General features: G+C 49.8%; 1 protein-coding gene across 2 annotated transcripts; it reads right to left on the bottom strand.

The window, feature by feature from the left end:
* Window positions 1–1,516: 1,516 nt before the first annotated feature.
* Window positions 1,517–21,450, bottom strand: C2CD2L (C2CD2 like). Of its 2 annotated transcripts, none has more exons than XM_042019738.1 (15): window positions 21,180–21,450; window positions 18,014–18,109; window positions 17,513–17,632; window positions 15,493–15,603; window positions 14,522–14,635; window positions 13,777–13,894; window positions 13,488–13,611; window positions 12,885–12,949; window positions 12,160–12,287; window positions 11,686–11,857; window positions 10,238–10,339; window positions 9,469–9,602; window positions 8,689–8,971; window positions 7,078–7,287; window positions 1,517–6,566 (listed from the first exon to the last, which is right to left on the bottom strand). In XM_042019738.1, exons 1-15 carry the CDS (start codon window positions 21,423–21,425, stop codon window positions 6,553–6,555), a joined length of 2,037 nt encoding a protein of 678 aa, XP_041875672.1. In that variant the 5' UTR covers window positions 21,426–21,450; the 3' UTR covers window positions 1,517–6,552. The 2 variants fall into 2 exon arrangements, with proteins under 2 accessions (XP_041875672.1, XP_041875673.1); XM_042019739.1 differs by having other exon boundaries at window positions 1,517–2,670.
* Window positions 21,451–21,456: the final 6 nt, after the last annotated feature.

Raw genomic sequence — 21,456 nt, 5'->3', positions numbered from 1 at the left:
AATGGGCGTAGCTAAAAGGGGAATGGGCGAGGCTAAAGGGGGATGGGCGGGGCTAAAGGGGAAATGGCCGTGGCTAAAGGGGAAATGGCCGGGTGTAAGGGAGGGGATGGGCGGGGCTAAAGGGGGAGTTGAGGTTTGATGCATTTCCCCGGGCGTGGTGTGGGGTGTGACGTGCAGCCCAGTCCGGCCCCGCGCCGCGACCGAGACAGAGACGTCCCAGCCGCTGCCTGCCGCCGCACTCGCGGCTCCCGCCCGCTCCGGCGCCAGTGACCCCGCCGCTCGTGTCCCCACACCAGGAAACGCCGCGGAAAATCGCGCTGAAAGCGCCGGATCGGCGTTGACAGAGGGGTTCGGGCAGTCGAAATCGCCCTTCTGAGTGGTGGGGTCCTTCCGCGGCACCATATTTGGTCTTTACCGAAAAGCGCATGCGTGTGATACCGCCATCTTTAGAAGGGCAAAACCAGCGTGCCGAGCTGCTAGCTTGGTGTGGCATCACGTGACTTCCGCCCTTACGCGCCCTCTTGAGATCTGGCAGAAGCTGCTTCCGGCGGGGCCGCCATCTATTGTGTGGCACGGCAAAAGGGCCCCGCCCCTCAGAAGCGCGTCTATTCCGTTGCCTGAGGCCAACCCCGACTCCAACGCCGACCCTGCTCTTGCACCATCCGCGTCCCCACACCGCAAAGCGCCGCGCAGGATCGGGCTGCAAGCGCGGGGTCGGGGTGGGGGCCGGAGTGGAGCTCAGGCAGGCGGGAAGACGCCTTTGTGAAGAGAAAGGTCTTGTTGAGGGTTCATTTTGTCCTTCCCCAAGGCGCATGCGTGACCACCCCCCATCTTGGGAAGGACGGCATCAGTCGTGCCCGAGCCGCCATTTTGAGTGTGGCACAGCCTCACCGAGCGGCTGCAGCACAGCCTTGTCACCACGGGGCAGCAGCGGTTTGAGTACCAGCCACAATCTCAGCCTGTGCTGCACAGAGAGGAAAAAAACCTCTGAATACACTAAACTATTTCTATTGCCTTCATAGGTACCCTATTTTCTTCCATTTTCAAGTCCTTGTTTAATTTACATCTACAAAAGTTACATTTGCATTTTTAAACCCTATATATCTTTATCTAGAATTTCTTATCCTCCATGATGCTGTATATAATACAGCAGATATGGGGTTGTATTTTGAAATCAATTTTAATAATTAAAAAAAATTACTTATATATACATACAGATAAGAAAAGCTACAGTTTTTAATATGTTTTGCAGAAACACACCCGCTAAACTTCCAAGCATTTTTGGTCTGTAACCTCCCTTTTTTAGAAGGACCACGCCTAACCCCTCTCATACCCTACTCACCTTCTCCTCGACTGCAGGTATTTCTCCTATGTGCCTCAGTTTACCCCCTTACATTTAAATGTTTTGGGGTGTTACAGACCCTTGCACGGGTCTACACAGTTTGCCATCATCTGAGTGGGAGAATTTAGGTGAGACAGGCACAGGTTGGAGGGAAACTCACGGCGCTACATCAGGTTTTGATGTTCATGTGGTTTAATAAGTTAACAGATTCAGCCATTACACAGCAATAGAACTCTTCTTCAAGATTTACAAAGGTGCAAGAACTTCATTTAGTCGTAAGTAGTTTAATTTTCATTATTAGCTACACAGTTCCAATTCTTTCCCACCTGAACAAGCTGGGGTCAAAATTTTTAATCCACCCAGACAGAAAGCATCAAAGTACAAAAGAGCACACACAAGGAGGGGGGCTAATTCAAATTCCATGTAGGCATTTGGTCCAGTACCTTACGAGCAAGGAAAAGGTGATGTGGACCGCTCGTGCCTTATAGAAGGAGCTGCGATATAACGAGCACACCTTTGCCAGAAGTTTGGCCACCACTGGGACTGTTACCCTACCCTGAGACTCGCCGTGACCTTGCAGTAGGGAAGGCGGGGTGGAGAGAACAATGCAAAAAGACCACAAAGGACAACCCTCCACACAAGCATCTCCACAGCTACCCAGAAATGACTTCTCTGTAGGTTTAGCAAACAATGACCCAAGAGAAGCTATCACATCGCTAGAGCCAAAGAACGTAACAACACCGCTTGCCATGCACCTAGTTCTAGTCTAGAAACGGCACATGCCCGTGGTGCTCTTCTATCAGTTTGAAGAAGTTTCTGTTACATTCCCCTCCACTGAACTTGCTCTCCACCCAAATAGCCTGCCCTCGCTCTTCCCCATTTCAGTCATGCTGCCTAAAAACCCCACCCTCAACTGCACTGGCAGCATGAGGGTGCTTGCAGGGGCAGGAGTTGGATTTGCTTGCTCAGGTCTGCCCCGGCAGAGGTCTGCGCAAGGAATGGATGTAACGCCACAGAAGCTGGTAGGGTAGGGCCGCTCTCCTGTGCCCGCATTGGCACCGTCACCCTCAGTAACTCTGCACCGTTACCGGTACAGGCATTTGCAGAGCATGCTCTAATTATAAGTGTGTGCAAATACACATCTATGCACCCAATCCCTCTGGCCTCAGACATCCATCACGTGAAATCCTGTGGCACCCTCAGAACACTGAGGTTTTGCGGTTCCCTTCGTTTTTTCCTGTGTCCGTTTTCCACTGACTCAAGAGGATATCTCTCATGGGCCAACGTCAAGGGCTTTTTTTGATGACGAGACTCTTAAAAAGCCTTTCCTAAGCATAGGGAGAAGATGTATCCAGACAGAAATATACTTATAAGCATACTTACAGCTTACAGCTACCATAAATCTATTTTCTTCAGAGAAGCAAAAATACACAGCCACAGGTAAATTCTAGTAAATCTGTTCGGCCAAAACAAAAAACAAACAAACAAACCAAACCAACCAAACCAACAAAAAAAAAAAACCCACAAAACCCACAAACAAGCAAAAAAAACCCAACAAACCAAAAAACCCTCCAAGCAAACAACAACAAAAATAAAACCCCAAAAAAAACCCCAAAAAACTAAAACAATCCCAACAAAATGCCTGCTTTGGCTTCATTTACAAGTCACTGTTCCTGCTTGTGCAGCCAGTAGCAAAACACGGCATTTGGAACGCAGGCCCTCATATGCAGGCTGAACTCCTTCAGAAGCCTCCGTGCATTCAAGCCCGCCGCTCTGCTGTTCCTCTTCCACCATATATTTGGTCAAGGACCAATTTCACAAGGTGCAAATAGCGAGCCTACCCTGAGACAACAATCTGCCAACTGCAGATCATTTGAGCTTAAAAGGTTTGATGGTGGCATGTGCCGTTCATGGGGTTGCTCTGTGGTCCCAGGCATTATGAAATGCCACAGAGCCCACAGCAGCACCAAGGTGAGGGCACAGGCAGCTGGAAGAAGTTAAAGAGGGAAAGTAGATTTCAGATAGCATTTCTTCTGACCTAAAGCCAGAAACATAAGCGGGGATTAAATACAAAAGAGGTTTCTCAAAGCAGCAATTCTATGGGGGGAAATTCCCAGGGACTTGGTCTTTGCAGCTTCTGGAGAACGAAACCCTATGTGACCTTCCCTTTCCATCTGAGAAGATTAGGATAGAAGAACTGTTTCTCACACCAATAATCACACCTCCACCACAAAGCAGATTCATTACCATTCGTGCCTTTAAGAAACCAGGAGATTCACCTGTGCTCACAGTCAGGACTAACAAAACGGGCACCTACTGCTTGGGGGATGAAAACATCTCTGCGGGCCAGAAAGATAGCCTTGTTCAGATAAGAAGAGGAAGGATCAACACGGTTAATAAGGAACGTATCGGAACCAGAAAATTTCCAACGCACACAGCAGAGCCATGGCCTGCTATCCCTCTGCTCCTCAAACAGCACTTCAGCCAAACACCCTGAAAAACCATCTGCACTTAGGGAGAACATTCAGAAGAAGATAAAAGGTTACAATATCGGTCTTATGCTGTACAACTCTGAGAAGCAACAAAATGTCAGAAAATACATCTCCTCTAGGAAACACAAGCAGATGTAGGACTTAATGTCTGGGGATGTGTTCTGCCAGCACTAGACAACATCCATTCCCTTTGCAAGCTGTCTAACCAGATACAGATTTGCAGCACAATTTACTGCCCATGGTAAAAAACACTGCTAAAAATTCGAGGGAAGGTATGCCCCTACTGGCATGCTTCCTGCGTGCCATTCATTCTGCCGAGCACAGTGCAGGCATCTTCTGCTGCATCAAGTTCAAAACCAAAAACGGTACCTCCGCTGCAAGTCATTGGCAGGCGTAGCCTGAAGCCAACAAACCCAGAACAAAACAGGAAAGCCACAGACATATGACAGGAACTGCCCATTTAACATGGCTAGAAAGGGACCCCACGGCCGGTGAGGAACTCGAGCTTCCGTTTTTACTCCCTTTCCTATTACCTCCTCATCCAAGCCAGACCAAAATATGCTGGGTCAAGAACCTAAGTATGTGTTTGTCAGACACAAACCTTGCCTTTCCTGCCTCCGGTCTACAGTGACAAGGACAACACTGGCTAGCCCTCACAGCCCTCCTTGTGTACATGAGCCTCAGATCCCCAATTCCCAAGAACAGTGGTGACCCTCGGTGTTCACCTCCAGCCACTCTGCACCAAGACAGCTCAAGACGCTCTTACAGTTTAAAGAAAAGAACACAGAACTATCAAAAAACGGGACTCGCAGCAGGTCCTCGACTGACCCACAACTGAAGAGCCGTGGGCTCTTCCGCCAGCATTTCTAATGCAAGGCTTCACAGCATCCCACTAGAGAAGTGGTGCTGTCTGGGTTCAAACTTTCAAGGTTTAATACCTTGAAATGGTGTTAAAACAAATAAATAAAATCCAAAAATGGAACACAAAGTACCGTCGTAGCTGCAAGTCGTAGAGGGGATGGTGCAAGGGAGAACGCCAAACTGAAACCAAACTCCGAGACTTTGGGAACAAGGGTGTGCCTTGAGAAGGACAGCACCGCACGTGACAGCGCCGCACCAACCCAGCAAAAGAAGGCTATGTCAAACTGGTGGCTGAATTGCTACAGGCAAGCCACAGATGGGATCTGCTCAAGCTCCAACAGCACTGTAAGCGCAAACCACAGTCACTCGCATCAAGGAAAATGATCCTCAGCGAGAAACAGTGAGCTCTCTGACATCCACGGCACACGGAAGTGCAAACAAAGCCACAGCGCCATGTGGACAAGGAACGAAACAAAAGCTAAAGGACATGACAGAGCTTGGGGACGACAAAGACTCCCAGACCAAAACAGATGTAGAAGTTCCTGGTCAGCCAGCTGGACCAATATGATTCTTCGGATTCATACATGCCCAATCATGTGAGGAGTCGGCAGGAAAAACAGCAGAGAGTCCCTCCTGCTAGCACACACTGGTACTTTCAGTGACAGCCCTTGTAACTCTGGCCTTCCCTACCTGCACAAACACGCAAGAAACAGCTGCCTGTAAATCCTTTTGCAGCAGCACACCGAACGCATTCCGGTCTTTGGAAACAGCACACGGCAGCAGAATCGGCAAGCCAAGGTTTGTCCTTCTGAGAAACGCGTTTTACACGCGCCACCAAGAGAACTGCTTTTTCAGCTGGTAGCATCCTGCATAAGGAAGGGCAACAGACACCACCACAGGAGGTACTCTAATGGAAGAGCAGAGCTAGAGAATCCAGTCAGGCCTGGGAAACAGCTCTTCTGTGAGGTTTTTCCTCCCCTCTGTCCCACCTCCTTAACTCGACAGCCCACAGGAGAGCAGGAGTTTCCTCTCAAACCAGGCACATTGACAGCATGAGTATTTCTCCAAAGAGCATTGTTATGTGCTATCTGAAGGGAACTTCTGGGGATATTATAGACAAAATGTGCATGGGCCAGGAGACCAGACAACTGTTCCTCTAGAAGAACTGCCTCCTCCCGCACAAGGATTCTATTTTCCCCTGCACGCCTCTCCCTCTGCAAATACCCACTGCAGAAATGCCCTCTGTTTGAATGGGATGGATCGTGTTTGCAGGAAAAAAGGAAATGCAAACCAGAAAGATTCCTTCTACTAGAGGAAACTCATCAGTGAAAACACGTAAACTCTCGCCTCTTTCTGCCACGTGCCTTCAGGCTCCCCATCAGACTGCCTTTCACCACATTCCTTGCCTTTTTCCTTGCCATCCATCCCCAGCATGGTGCCAGTCCTTGGCACGAGAACCACGAGACTGGACGCTCTGCAGGTCCGGAAGACAGCCTGGCAGTAAGGGATCTGCTCATGCAATAGCTGGTGTGTGCATCCAGTACAGGCCCTTCCCTGTTCAAGAACACAGATGTGGAAGGAGTGCTGTGTCACAAGGTGGCTGCACAGGGTGGCAGAACTGACAGCACTGACCAGGCGTTCTTGAGAGGGCTCAGGCTTCTACGAAAACTTGTGCAGCGGTTAAAGCTTCCTTCTTAGAGACTTCTTCCTTCCCCAACACAGCACAGAAAACAGGGGCTCCTCAGTGCTGTCTGAACCAGAGACTGTTCCAACGGCAGAGCCAGATGGAGGACCACAACTCCGACAGCTGTCTTCCGACAGCTCACAGCCCAGGAGCACATCGCCCTGCAGCGCGCCTCAGGTTACGGCCTCTGCACCAAGCACAAGCAATAAGAGCGTTTAGATCATCAGTGACTGCATCATTCTCTCTCACTAGAAGAGCCGAGCGAGGCTGCATCCCACACTTCTCGGCAATGTAGCTAACCCAGTAGTTTCTTGATTTTAACTCTGAAGGCTGCCGCTTGAGAGACCTGCCCCCTGTTTCCGTGAGGCACCCGACGATGCCAGACAGCTACAGAGACGGAGTCACTTCTGCAGCTCCTGGGACCCCCAGGGGGATTAGCGTGCCACCTGGATTTTCTGGGAGAGCACAGTGGGGTGCAACAATCAGAGAAGGCTAAGCCAAGGCAGCCAAACAGCCTGAGTCCTGGGTTTGCCACTTCTGCTCCCCAAATGGTGTAAAGCACTGGGGTGTCTTCCCTCAGCCAAGGTTGGAAAGAACTGGACTGCAAGTCACAGATACCATGGAGTGGGAAGACAAGAGACTAGAAAACAATCTCTGAGAAATCTTTCCGATGGGCTTCTCCCTCCTTCAGTTCTCACCTGCTGATGTGTCGTCACTACCTTTGGGTTTGGATTTAGACTTGAAGGAGAAGCGTTTGATGAGGCGGTGAGAGAAGCTACCAGTTTTCTTTCTGGTGGCGGAGTTGGCAGTGACATTGGACAAGTCATCATGTGACTGGCTCAGGCCCGCTTCCTTCTGCTTGCTCCTTCTCCGGAAGATGAGCTTGGTACCGCTCCGAAGAAAGCTAACTGCAGAGACAGGAAGGAGACAGAAACTGTGATAGCATCCTGCAGTGGCGAGTTTCGGGGACAGTAACGCACCCAGCCATTCTCACACATGCAGCAGCCTGCTTCCACGCTGAGCGGCAGAGGTACACGGCAGGTCGACTAATCTCAGCTTCCAAATGCAAGGCAAAGTCTCAGTTCGTGACAGACTGCGACGTCAACAAGCCACCCCACTAAACATTCCGCCCCGTGTCCCCTCTGCATAAACAACGTCCTCCCCTGAGTGGAAGAGTGCAGAATTTTAAATGAAAGCCAAGACTCATATGAATGGAAAACAAGCGAGAACATCTGGATCTGAAGACCCTGAGAGGAACATACAAGAGGAAAAAAGGCCTCTCAGACCAGCCTGTCTCAAGGGCACACGGATTAACTTTGTCATCGATTGCCTGGAACAACTGCCTGCGTTTTCATGACATGCCCGGTCTGGAGGCAAATAATGCCAATGGCTCCTTATGACTCACTCCAGAAGGAGAAGATGGACACGCCGATTGCTCTCAACCTCAAATGGATCAGAAAGATACATGCAAAACCTGCACGCCATGTAACACTCCTAGGGTATTTCCTGTGGAGGGTGTTTGCTTTCCATATTCCCTCTCTTCCCCACCTGCCAGGTCTCTCAAGAATCTGGGTCGCACACCCTTCTACCCACTGACGTGCAAGAAAGGGGCCTCCGCAGCTCAACCCATACCTGGTTGTAATGGGGTACAACCCCCCAAAACTTGTCCCACTCTGATAATCCGAGTAACCAAGATTTCGATTTACATTTCTTTACGTAAGTCGGTAGCAGAAAAATCCAAGATGCGCCATCCACCTAACTGACAAATGTGCAGAAAGGCGAGGACAGCAGCTAGGCTTGGGCTGGCCCACTCCATCATTTAAAAGAAGTGAGTTTGTGGGGACATCTTACAGCACGACAGGTCAGAGGCACTAGCTGCTTCGATACTAACAGGGAAAGGAGGAGGGCAATCGAGGCCCATACAATCCACATTGCTGGGCAGTCTGCACTTCCACACCACGGGCGGCCACATTCAGAGGAGGAATCATTATTCACGGACATGCGCCTGATCCGTGGACCTGGAGGCCAGGGACAGAAAAGGGGGTCTCCAGAATACACAGGCTGCGCAGGGTTCCCATCCAAGGGAGAATAGAAACTAAAAAAGCTACAGGAATCAGACACCTACAGATGGTGGCATTTGGAATCACTCCAGTGGAAAAACCACAAGAGGAAGGCAGGCTCTTCCAGGCTCCGTCAGAAGCTGCTCTTTGCTATGCTGAAAGGGGTGGGGAACTTGGATGTCACTTTATCCTCATGTACAGCTAATGTTACAGGCTCATGTTAGCTACCATCTAACAGTTCATCCTTACCTTTGTGATCTTTCAAGCTCCTGGTCTCAAGGGCTCCCGTGGAACCAGTTTCGGACTCAACATCTTCCACCGACGGTCTTTCAGAGATGTCCGATCGCGTTGTCTCGTCCAGCTCCTGACTGTCCCTTTGTCCCAATGGCAACGCTTCCAGTGGCCGTGACAATTCTGTAGAATCGTGCATCCGCTCAGCTGTGCCCTCTGCCTCAGAGTCCCCATACACAGTGGCCTCCAGGGATGCAGCGTAACCCAGAGAAAGTGCCATTTCATCTTGAGCAATAGGTACCTGAAGGGGGGTTAGAAGGGCAGACAGACATGAAGACAGGATCAAAAGAATTGCATTCATCTCCCTACTTCCATCTACACCTACATATGGATGGCCCAGCTCAGATCATCAGTGCTAGATAGCACCGATGCGCAATTATCCCTCTTTGGCTGAAATATACTGTAACGTGGCCGATGACAAAGCATTCTGCTGCATGTCCCTCACTCCCATAGCCAAGTTCAAGGAGAACTCCTTATATTCTCCACAAGGTTCAAAACCAGCTATGGCAGCCACCTCCCTTTCTGCAGCTACCTGCTGTGAACTCCCACCAGCAGCTGCCCAGCAGACTGGCAAGGTACTTTCTGATGCTCACTGGGAAGCAGCGAAAGGCTTCTGATGAGCCAGTCATCTGTGCTGGAACCTTCCCACACTGATCCCTACAGGACAGGTTAGCTTCATGCACGCATCCCTAAAAACGACCTCCCAGACTGGAAATGCAGCTCCTAACTACCAGAGACCTTGGACACTCCTGAGATGATCAGTGTACTACGTTTTGTTGGCGTCTTCTTGATGGTCTTGTTATTCGTCTCAGTTAGCTGCCTGATTGCCGTCTCGGCCACTGGATCCAAGCCATTGAGCATATGGCTATCCCCTGAGCACAAGAAAAATACCAATGCTTGGAGTAGCAACCTTCAGCAGAGGCAAAAGGTCGCTTGCCGACCGCGATGCTTGTAATAGGCAACTTACATGCACACAAAAGTAGTTTCCCCACCCGGAGTTTATTACAGACTTGTCCAAATAAACCAAACAAAGGGAGGTCTGTATAGCTAGCTCTTGGCTTTTTTAGGTATCTGAAAAGTTTCATTTCCCACCAGGCATATCATTAAAATGCGCCCCCCCCCATCCCCGCTCAGTGAAGACTTCCAAAGACTCCCAATAGTTTGCTTTGGCGGCAAACTGTCAAAACGGCTGCAGTGCTCTGTTCCAGACACAGTCAGAGCCCCAAGTGCAGGGTGAGCAAAGTTCTTTGGGTCCAGATAGACTGGAAAGTTCTTGCCAAGCAAGGAAACACTCATAGTCACTGACTGGATAGTCAAATGGGAATGTCTTTTACCTGCCCACACCCCACCACCAGCCTTCTGCCCCCACCTTCACTCAGGCACTTGGACATTCTCTGAAGCAGAAAATGTAAATGAGCTCAGGGAACCGCACTCAGACTGCCGCTTTCCAAAACAGGCTAAGGAACACCGCTACTTCAGTAAGAGCCTCAAATTTCCAAGCACTTACGGCTACCGCTGGGCAAGTGGCCATGAGGACAGCTGGTCTCCAAAAGCACTGTTGTCTTCTTCTCAGTCACTTCCACCTTGGAAGGCGACCTCGATGGTGAATCTTCACAGCAAAAGAGACACAGAGATCCCAGTAAGTGGAGATGAAGCTTACGCATATAGCTTATGATGCTATCATATTGTGCCCCCTACACACAACCCCAGAAAGCCTCAAGCGAGCATTCGGAGAGCCTGCAAGGCTGGTTCTGTAAGGCTTTGTGGCAACAACGCAGTAAGAAGCCTACTGGCAAAAACTCAGAATCACAGAATGGTTTGGGTTGGAAGGGACCTTAAAGACCACTTAGTTCCAACCAGCCTGCCACTAGACCAGGCTGCTCAGGGCCCCATTCTTCCTGGTCTTGAATGCTTCCAGGGACAGCTACAGCTTCCCTGGGCAACCTGTGCCAGTGCCTCACCACCCTCAGGAGGAAAAATTTCTTCCTTATGGCTAATATAAATCTACCCTACTTCAGCTTAAAGCCATTCCCCCTCGTCTTATCACTGCATGCCCTTGTAAAAAATCCCTCTTCAGCATTCTTGTAAGCCCCCTTTTAGGTACTGGAAGGCTGCTTGCTATAATGTCTCCCCAGAGCCTTCTCTTCTCTGGGGAGCCTTTCTTCACAGGGAGGTGTTCCAGGTACATGACCAACTTAGTGGCCCTCCTCTGGACTCACTCCAACAGGTCCGTGTCTTTCACGTGTTAGGGGGCCACAAGGCTGGACACAGTACTCAAGGTGGAGTCTCTAAAGAGCAGAGCAGAGGGGGAGAATCACCTCTCTCGACCTGATGGCCACGCTTCTTTTGATGCAGCCCAGGATATGGTTGCCTTTCTGGGCTGCAGTCCTGTGAAGCAGACGCATAGCAATACCTCATTCGTGTCAAGCCCCACCTCTTGGAATATCCAGCACCACATTCACCAGGACACCAGAGCGCAAGCAGCAACAACCCCTAGTAAGCAAGGTCAATATGCTTTTGGCTCCACATTCAGCATGTTCAGCGTAACTTCTTTAGCAATGAAGAAACTAGAGAAAGCACGGCTAAACACTTAGCCTGACATCATGCAGAGGTTATGCGGCGGCATACACATCAGACCTCCCACCGCCAAAAGGGTGTGAGAGAGGCTCATCCCTACCTCACCTTCCCCCCAGACACAGAGCTGCATCAATTCTCTCCCCTAGGGCTACACAAGGGTTTCCAGCCAGCCACAAAGACGCTAGGGGAACAGCAAGGATGCCTGTGTTCCGACCCACACACCAGAAGTGGTACGTAAAGCGTGAGCCTGCAATGACCAGATGTGATGGCTAAACAGTTTTGCTACTGCCTTCGTGAGCAGCCATGGGAATATCGCAGCTAAGTTTGTGCTGCCATAGCAGCCACCTGTACAGTACACCTGCTGCTGCGCAGCCTCACCCAGTTTGCAGTCTGCCTTGGGCCGGGACTGAATTGTGGTGACAGTAGTCACAATGGTGCCATCGGGCATGATGGTCCGGTCCATCTCCACCTTCTTAGTGGGGGTGATGCTGGTTCGCAGAGATGCGCCGTGATGAGCATTCAAAGATGCAGGAGCCTCCTGGAACAGCAGCTATAAAGAGTAAAGCACTGCTCAGAGAGGTTCTCTTCCTCCCAGATGGAAAGGCCGGCATGTTTGGGCAACAAAAGCTAGAGCTCTGGGCATCAAGGAGCCATCTCCAATACGGTATCGGTTCAACAGCCAGAGGCTCAGGGACCGAGGGTCTGGTGACAGCCACCCTTCCACAGCATAAGGGTCTGCTAGTCCTCTGCACCAAGCTCAGGTCCAAGCACGCGTGTCTCCAGCTAGAGGCTCGCATCACGAATGCTTCCAGAGCGTGTGTGCGTGCAGAGCTTGGGGGGTCATGAGCTCACCTCCAATGTAATGGTAGCTTCAGCTGTCAGTGACTGTCCAGCTCCTGGGACCAGTGAGCAGACCTGTCTCCCAGATGGTTGTTTGCCCGAAGAATCAATCAAAAGTGTGGCATATGCCAGCAGCACATCTGCAAAGAAGGGAGAGTAAAAATGAAACCCTTCACAGGACCTCAGCACCTTAGACATCTCCAAGGTAACCCCTACTTTTGGGAAGCAGCCCCATGGGCCAACACAGCAGATCCCCACAACTCCGCTAACTCCCAGGTTCAAGAGGGAGAAGGGGCAGGCAGCGCTCCTCCGCTCCTCTTTAACAATCCAGGAATCAGCTGCCTTGAAAAGATGACCATTGTGTGGCCTCCATCAAAAGTAGATACTGCAGCTAGTCCCTGACTGAGTACAAACAAACAGTTAAGAGCCGTACGCAAAGCTCTCCTAATACAGGAGGGAAAATCCCGCATGCCCCTCCCTGCTTCAGAATGGAGACAGGCAGGCCACAGGAACCTCCTGATTCAAGGTCAGATCCAGACCATTTTGGTAAGAAGAACAGAACCCAGAGTTACTTCACACAGTCAGAAGCTCACATAAAGCTAAATATGAAAAGTCCTTTGCAGAATTCATCACACGTTGTACCGACATTGAACTACCACAGGCTTAAAGTGCAGTAAGTCCCTTAGACACTTTTGCCTCCCCGTCTTACAACCCATCTTATGGCTGCCCATACTCACTTCCCCCTCCGTCGCTGTTCCCCAGCACCTGTAGTTTCAGTTCTTTGCTTCTAGGTCCCAACTCCCTGTTGAAATCGAAGATGGGCTGGTGTTAGGCACTCTTTTCTAAGTGGCCATGGAGCAAACAACCTCATTCTGTATCTTCCCTCCCTCAAATCTCACATGCCTCATCACCCTCTCCAAAGTTTCAGTAGCATGCACTGCTGTAGAGGACACGACTAGAGCACCAAACTACAGAAATGAGAACTCTGGTTCGTGTGCCCGGCAGAGCTGTGTAGGCTGCCAGTGGAAGTTGAGAGGGCAATCTCTCTGGAAGGCTGTTTATGCTACGGCCCTACTGCACCTGCTGCTCCTACAGTCAGCGTTTCTGCCCACCCAGTTAAAACACAAAGTGTCCAGGGAAGCAAGAAATACGTATGCGAGCTTGGACCAATTGCCAGAATCAGTAGTCCAGCATGGGGGCAGCACAAACGGACATCGCCCCGTGGTGCAGACTTCACCACTGCTCCACGCACATCAGTTACTGCAGCGTGGTAAAGACACCCAGAGACTGTGCCGGTCCACCTACACTGTGGGTAGGCCAGAAAGGGAGCAGACACTTACAGAAAGAACTCGTCAGTCCACTCCATCTCTCCTGCAGCACCCACACTGCCACTTGGCATCGGCCTCGTCCACTTCTGCTGTGGGGGGCTGTCTAGCTCTGCCACACAGCGTATCTCCCCAACTCCTGCAACAGAGGGACAGAGGACACATGTGCACTCGTCAACAAGAGGCAGTGGTTCGTCAGGCACACGTCCCTCTTTTCCATTCAAACCCACCCAAAACATCCACTCGCTCCAATCTCACCGCCTGCACGCTTGCCCCTGTGGATCAGCAATGTTTTCACGCTTACCTCCCTTCCCCTGGCAGCCCAAGTTCAGCACACGAAGATTCCGGAGCAACAGCTTAGAACCCAGAGGGGCTGCTGCTACTCCGGACGGGGACTCTCGAGTCAGCTTATTGCTGGGTACCTGAGGAATGACGAGAGCGAGACCGATACCTTTATCGTTCACTTGCCAGCAGACAGCAGCAAGATGCATTGTCCTTGTATCTATTAACTAGCTCCTTACACCAACACAGGGGAATACTCGCAACGCCATCCATCAAGAGATGATGCTGCAGGTTTCCCGAGCTATTGACCTTCAGTGGGCCCTCGTGTTATTTAAGATGGGAAGTTTAAGGCAGACCGAGAAGGAGACAGGCAAGAACAAGCTTGCTGGCTACCAGACGGTCAACTGACAGTGACAAACCACAGACCATTCCATGCCTGCAAAGGCTGCCCTGGACAGAGCCTTGGTGTTCTGAGCAAGGGAGACTGCCAAAACAAAGATGTACCTCAGGCAGTCCAGCTCCACAAGTACATGACCGACAATCAGCATTCAAGAAAAAAGGTGGAAGGAACTGCCCTCGGGAGCAATTTCTATTTATCCCTATGCACCATGTCGCAGTACCCAAACTCCTGTGACAGTGCAGGCCAGGATTCGGCTGCCGCCCAGAAGCGAGACTCAACCCTTGGATTCCTGCCTGAGCCTCAGCCCTCAGAAGTGTCTCAGGGCCTGTGTTTGAGGCACAAGAACGACACGAGGAGAGTGACTTACTGCACTGGCTCCAGCGGTAATGGCCATCAAATTCACCGTCATGGCTGGCTTCGTGCTGACAATGGTATCCTCGATCAGATCCTTTATAGTGGACAGATCCGCTCTCCCTTCATCCTTCCCTCCGCAAATCAAGAGGAAATGCAGGAAAGTCATTAAAAAAAAGGACACAGTTACAGCTCCACCTGCCTCTCGAGCCTCTAATACACTACACAGTCATTCTCTCAGTAATAACCTCCCAGATACTTTTCCCATGTCCCATACTCGCTCTCCTCAGTGCTTAAAGCTTCCGTGTAGCAGCTGCAGGCAAATGCAAGCTTTCTAAATGTGACAAACTAAGCCTCTACATCTGTAGTCTATCTGGTGTAAATTTTTACAATACAGCTTTTACAGTTTGTCACATGCTCACCACCTCAGGAGACGGTGCTACCACGCTTTTGGGAAAACAGCCAAATCCCTGTATCTACTCAGGATAAAGTAACAAAGGTGTCAGTAAAACAACAAATCAACCAACCTATTTGGATCATGGAAGCGCAAGCACGCCCACATTCTGTTCATTAAAATTCTAACCTGTGGGTTCCCCACATTAATCTCTTAAACCTTAACTAATCTCTTAAAAAAACCCCGCCAAACATAACCAACAAAACCAGACCAACACAACAACAAACAAACACCACCTCACACAAAGAAAGAGCGGCAACCCAGCTCGTTTTGCAGCTCTACATCTGACAACAGCAGGAGGAACCTACATAGACAGAAAGCCTTCCATAGGTACCACTTCGGCCCTCGAGGACGCTGTTGTGACACAGCTGAGCTAGTATCGATTCCAGGGTGAAAGAATCCCTCCACTGCCCTAAAGGGCCATGACAGTGAGTTGTCAACCCTCCTCCTTCACAGCAGCCTGCCTTCTAGGTGTTTCTGCTCCTTCCTCCCTTTCTCCACTCAAAGTCAGCCTCCCACTGTTAGCCACTCACCTCAGGAAGTTCAAGTCGCGGAAGAACCAAAAGGTCCAAGTTTGGTCTGTCCTTGAATGTCCATGACACCAGGAGACCCTCATTCTGTATCTCCTCCAAGTGGATCTCCACCTGGCCCAGAACAAATATCCACAGTCAGGAACTGTTTCTGTTTACATTAGGTGATTTTTGCTCCATTCCAAATACAGCAGTTTAAAGGCCCTCACACCAGTGCAACAGTAAAACACAGAACATAAGAACACAAGTGCTCCCTGGCCTACAGGATAAAGCAGCTGCAGAAGCCTCATTGCTCCATAGTGAGATCCAGCTTCCTCACTGCTGTGAGGTGATGATGATGCCCAGGCACCATCAGAGGGAAAAATGATTCATTATTTCTTTTACTGAAGAAAAAGCCTGCAGTACAATCCAAAAGTGCCCAACTGGGCCCCAACACATAGGATATTTACTGAGCTACATCAATTAACCCTTGCCAAATGTAACCACAACCATTTATAAGTTAGCAATGCATCTCTTGGAGATGATCCTCAGGTTGCACCAACAGTCTGCAACAACAAACCAGACCGTACAGCATCCTGTAGTTTAGTTGAAGTTGAAAAGTTGCACACCCGTGTACCCATAAAAGCATCATTAATGTGACAGACAGAGGCAGAACTACATAGGAAGACCCCCCGACCTGAGAACTCTTGTAAAAACTGGGTAATGAAATTCAACCTAGTTCTCAATTGACAGGTTGACATTTACCAACAACACAGAAGGTCATCGGACAAAAGCAACAGACGTGAGACACAGTAGCCAGGTAAGTAACCAACAAGAGGTCCACAGAATAGACAGGGCACAATCAGGAACACAGCAGAATGGAATTTGAAGCACTCCAAAATGCAGACAGGCATGTGGTAATCTAACCAGCATTTCATAAAGCAGCAGCAGCAGCAGGACCTCAATTAGAATACCACGTGTAATTCCTTACACGAACAATCAACCCAAAACTTCAGCAGGTGCAGACAAGGAGACCCAGACAATGCCAGTGAGTAGGGGAGCAATTGGATGAGATGTGAGAAAGGGGACCTTTCAGAGATGAAAAGCAACTGCAGTTGACGCCCATAACTAGATTGGCAGCAGGCACACTACATGCTAAAGAGAGAAAGGAGCTGTTTAAATGACCACAGAACAGAAGTATAAAATCAAACTGGAACAACCTGATAAAAGTAGGCTGAAAATTGTAATAAAGCCTCTGAGAGCAAAAGCTTCCAGAACAACCTTCAAACTGCAACACATGTGACAGCATGGGATTGGCTTCTGCTACCACTGAATTACTTCTAATTTTGCCATGTCTATTTTTAAATTTTTTTGGGGTGCACGTATGAGCACACTGCCTCTGAGCAAGATACCATCTCCGGCGTCACGTCCTTCATCACGATGGAAACAAAACCACGTTCAAGAGAATCAAATCCAGCCAGAAAGCAACTATGGAGTTACCACCCACTGTGATTTCAGAGCTTCTTTGCTGGAAGAAGCATCTCCGATATTCGACATGCACAAAAAGCTGTATCATGCTCTTGTGAATGTAACAAGGGGAACGGAAAAGCAAGCTACTCCTCACCACAGATTTTTTCTTCACACCCACTACCAGGACACCATACTTTTACATATCCACAGGACATAATTCCCCTTTCCATTGTGCCATGAAGGGAAATAAATTCTCTGGACTTCTCACTTCTTAAATACCCACTTAAAAACACAGTACAGAATGCTGCCACTGAATTCTCAGAACTCTCTGGAATTTCTTACAGCTATGTTTCCGAAACATAGCTATAGCCGAAATCTGCAGATGAAGACTCTGAAAACAAGACTCAGCGTGCAGATGGGGAATATCTGCCACCTCAACAAATGTTAGCGACCGCACACTGCTTCTTCCAGCCCAACGAGGCCTTTATTTGCACTGAATCAGGTCCTCCTTCCTCGATCAGTGTGGGACTAGATGAAGGAGTAAGGTCAACGTCTAATTTCTTATAAACCTTACCTGAGCCTGCAGCACAGCCAAAGTGACATGATAGGAGTCCACAGAAACAGCAACTGGGGACTGCTGAGTAACAGAGACAGGAAATTTCACAGCTTCAGCTGACAGATGGCAGCACAGCACCTAAAAAGAAAAGACGAGTCTGTATCTCAGCAAGAGGCAGCCGTGTTATTCTCACCAAGTTCTGCACTGCAAACCTGCCACATCAGACCCTGTACAGTGACAAGAGTTCTCTTCTGCTCTCCACTGTAGGACCCTGATGTTTGGGTTCAGCATTCACACACCCCGGCTCCACCAACACATCTTCTCTTGCAGAGCTCACCGATGTGCAGCTCCAGAGCCTCCAAACGGGAGACAGACCTCCAAACTCCTCCAAACAGACCTCACCCAAAACCTCCCTGGTTCCACCATCTCAATCACAAATCACAGGCCTCAGCAGTCTGTCGAACACACCATCAATGGAGAAACCCCACACTGTACAGTTCAGAAGAAGCAAAGCCTTACCATGCTGTGGTCCGACTGTCCCTTGCATGTCACACAACTTATATTTGCAGCTTGTGGTAACTGAGGACCCTCTTCAAATGTGATCTGCACTGAACTCTACAAAGAAAAAACTCTGTCAGTTCCCAGTAGTCAGAGCAGCCCAGATAGTTTCAAAGAGGATGAATGATGTGGGGCCCCAGAGACACTCTGGCCCGTTTCCACAAATCCAGTCGGCACCCAGAACCATCACAGACTGTAATTCTACCCACCTTGGCTTGTCCATACAGAGAAAGGAAACAAGGTGTCCAATTAAGGCTTGAATTCACAAACACTATGTTAATTTCAGACAGGTAAACCCAAATGAGGATGGAAAATTGATCTGGATAACAGTCAACCATGGATTGAGGGCATTATCCCTTCCTCATTGCAGAAGCTTTGCTGTTTCTTCACACGCGCTCTCTCTCTCTCTCCCCCCCTCTGTACGGTAATCCTGCTCCAAGGAAAAAGAATACCAAACCACTGCCACCAAAACCAAACACCCACCCCCCCCCCCAAATAAACAATTAACAAAATCCACATCCTCAGCATATGGTACATCAGCTCCTGTGCTCAACTTGTTCCTTTTTTTCCATCCTCTTCTGGTTTCTTAGATTACAATCTCCACTGTCCTCTTCATTTGAGGATCTCCCTGTATTTCAAGACCAGTACAGAGAATCCTTCTTAAGAAATATAAGACCAAGATAAAGAGTTTGAGAGCATCCCTCCACAAAACCTAGCCCTCAAAGATTCCGTTTGCTCACGAGGGACAAAAAGAGAGACAGAGAAAGCAGGAAATCTGGGCACTACGACACGACCATTTGCCAAGCTGATTGCATTTTAGGGCCAGAACAATCAGAAGAGATGACAGAGGTACAGCAAGCCACATTCCTCTCAAGCAAATGAGACTCTGCGCTGCCACCTCCGTGCTACAGACAGACCCAAGTGAGGGGCAGAAAAGGCTCTGGGACACCAATCTGACAGGCATAAACACTTCAACCTGAAGAACTGCTTGCCCACCAAAAACTAGTCCAGATGCACGCCCTCCTTCTAACAGACACAAAGCAGCTCTCTCAGTGATGAAACTGAGAACGGATAACCAGTATTGGATCACTCCCTGCTGTTTCGTATTAGTAATGCCTGCTGTTTCTTTCTCTTACAGCCTCCTCCACTGGAGCCATGTATTCGCTCACGTGGGTCAGTCCAAAATAGCAAATCACCTTTTTCTCTCTGTGACCAGAATCTCTGCCCAATGACTCAAGTATTTCATCAGCAGCAGCAAGCTACCCCAGGTTCTTCCCAACACGTCACAGTCTCACCAAACTGGGAGGCACTGGTCAACTTCAAAAGATCTCGCTGCTCAGCCTGCTCGGAATGAACCACATGCACAAGGTAGCATGAATCTATACATCCTCCAAGGCACAAGGTAGCATGAATCTATATATCCTCCAAGGCGTGGATAAAACGTAGCAGAAAAAATAAAATGAGAAGGGCAGCATGCACTTCAGAGGCAACACAACTCCTTTCAAGTCTTTGCTCCATTTTGGGGCAAGAGAATTGTAATCCCAACAGGAAATACTAAATGTTAGCAGCTGTTATTTCAAAATCTACAAAAAATGTGGCACCTCATGAAGCTGCTCTCTCAAGTACCAGGGATGAGAATGAGACGCGGCTGGAAAGCGGACTGACCCTCACCTGTCCACTCCTGGCCCCCTCAGACCACGCTCCTAGCACAATCCACTCAAATTCACATGCTGGCATGCTCCAACCACCAATCCACTCCTATAAATCTCCTACCACATATGTTATGTACTCGCATTCGCTGAGATAGATAGAATAAGTATCCCTGGGAGAAAGTGAAATTGCTAGCTTCTAAGCACACATCTATCCCAGACTCCCGTTGGGACTTAAAAGGGGACATGGGGTAGAGTCAGACTGGGAGCAGGGAAAGAGCAGCCATCAGCTGCAATGAGGGCCATCAGGCCTTACGTCCCATCCCTTGACTGGACACAAGAATAAATTTGTAGAAGGCAGGGACTGGAGGTGAGGGGGCCACAGGGTAAAGCTTTTTATGACAACGCTAGCATATTTGCAAGGACAGAATTGCCATCAGTTCTAAACTGAGGTTTACCTGAAAACTACAGTGCACTGCAAAAAAAGGTGCAGCTTCTCCATCAAGACCTCAGCAGATGGCAGGACTATCCTTTATACAACTTCATTACAAAAACAAAACAAAGAAACCCCTAACACACACCCAGCCCAGAACAAGTCTCCTGCTCTGTGGTCTTTGAAAAGTATACATGAAATACACACGGAAGACTGTAGCCAACATGAGGCTGACTTCCCCTAACTGTACTGAGCTTTTACAGGACCAGGGGGGTACCACCTTTTAAAAAAATCTCAATTGCAATTAGGACTTTAACATTATTAAGTCCCTACTCTGTTACTATTTGGCAGCCGGCTAGTTCACTTGAAGGGGGAATTCGTCCGGACAAGGAAAAGTTACTCAGCCGTGCAACATGTTAGCAAAGTTGCAACGACTGAGACTAAAACAGTCTTGCTTCTTCTACTGATGCTCCAGGGTGTAAAGCAAGGTGGAGCTCCCGTGGTAGAGTTCCTTGGCAGAATGCATCTCACAAAAATTCCATGTCAAAGTGCCTTCCCACTCACACGACAGAAAAAAAAGGAGATTGCAATAGACTTTGGACTGCTTTGGACCACAGTTTCTGTGGGCATTAAGTCCCTGCCTTGTAGGCAACGCAAGCTATAATGCAGTTATTTCCATATGGAAGCATCAAGGCATATTCTCCTTCGTGAACTTCAAAACTACAGATAGTACAACGGTAATACTGGGAGATTAAAGAAAATAAATACCAGAAAAATTCGAAGAGATTGCTGTGGAAACATCAGAGTGACTACAGCATTGCTCCAACCCGCGTTAAATAACGCGCGGCAACCCACTCCGCCCTTTCCGCGCTCGCACACCGCAGCGCACTCCCGCGCGGGCCGAACGGAGCCGTCCGCAGGGCTCCCGGTGCCTAACGGCTCCTCCGGCCTGCGGGAAAGGGCTGTTCCGGCACCCGCGAACAAAGAGCAGGCGGGCGGGCCCGCCTCACCTCGCTGCCGCTCCCCCGCTCGGGCCCCGCCGTACCCCGTGCCGGCGCGCCTGGCTGTTGAGAGCTCGCACCCAAGCTCGCTGCCACTGCTCCCGTAGGGACCTGAGGGCGAGAAGCGCCGCGAGCAGCGCCCGCGCCCCGGCCTCCTCCGCCGCCGCCCCGCGCCGCCGTGGCGCTCGCAGGGCCGCGGAGCGCCAGTACTGCAGCAGCCAGGCCGCCACGGTGAGCAGCGAGGCGGCGAAGAGCAGCACCAGCGCGGCCCAGCCCAGGTCCGGCCCCATGGCGCGGCGCGCGGGGCTCAGGGCGGCGCGG

This window comes from Corvus kubaryi, unplaced genomic scaffold, assembly GCF_017639235.1.
Source record: "Corvus kubaryi isolate FWS band 111438036 unplaced genomic scaffold, C.kubaryi_AGA036_p1.0 34714, whole genome shotgun sequence".
Classification (NCBI taxonomy): Eukaryota; Metazoa; Chordata; class Aves; order Passeriformes; family Corvidae; genus Corvus; species Corvus kubaryi.
Note: the sequence above shows the minus strand (reverse complement) of the source record. Positions and strands in the feature narration are given on the sequence as shown.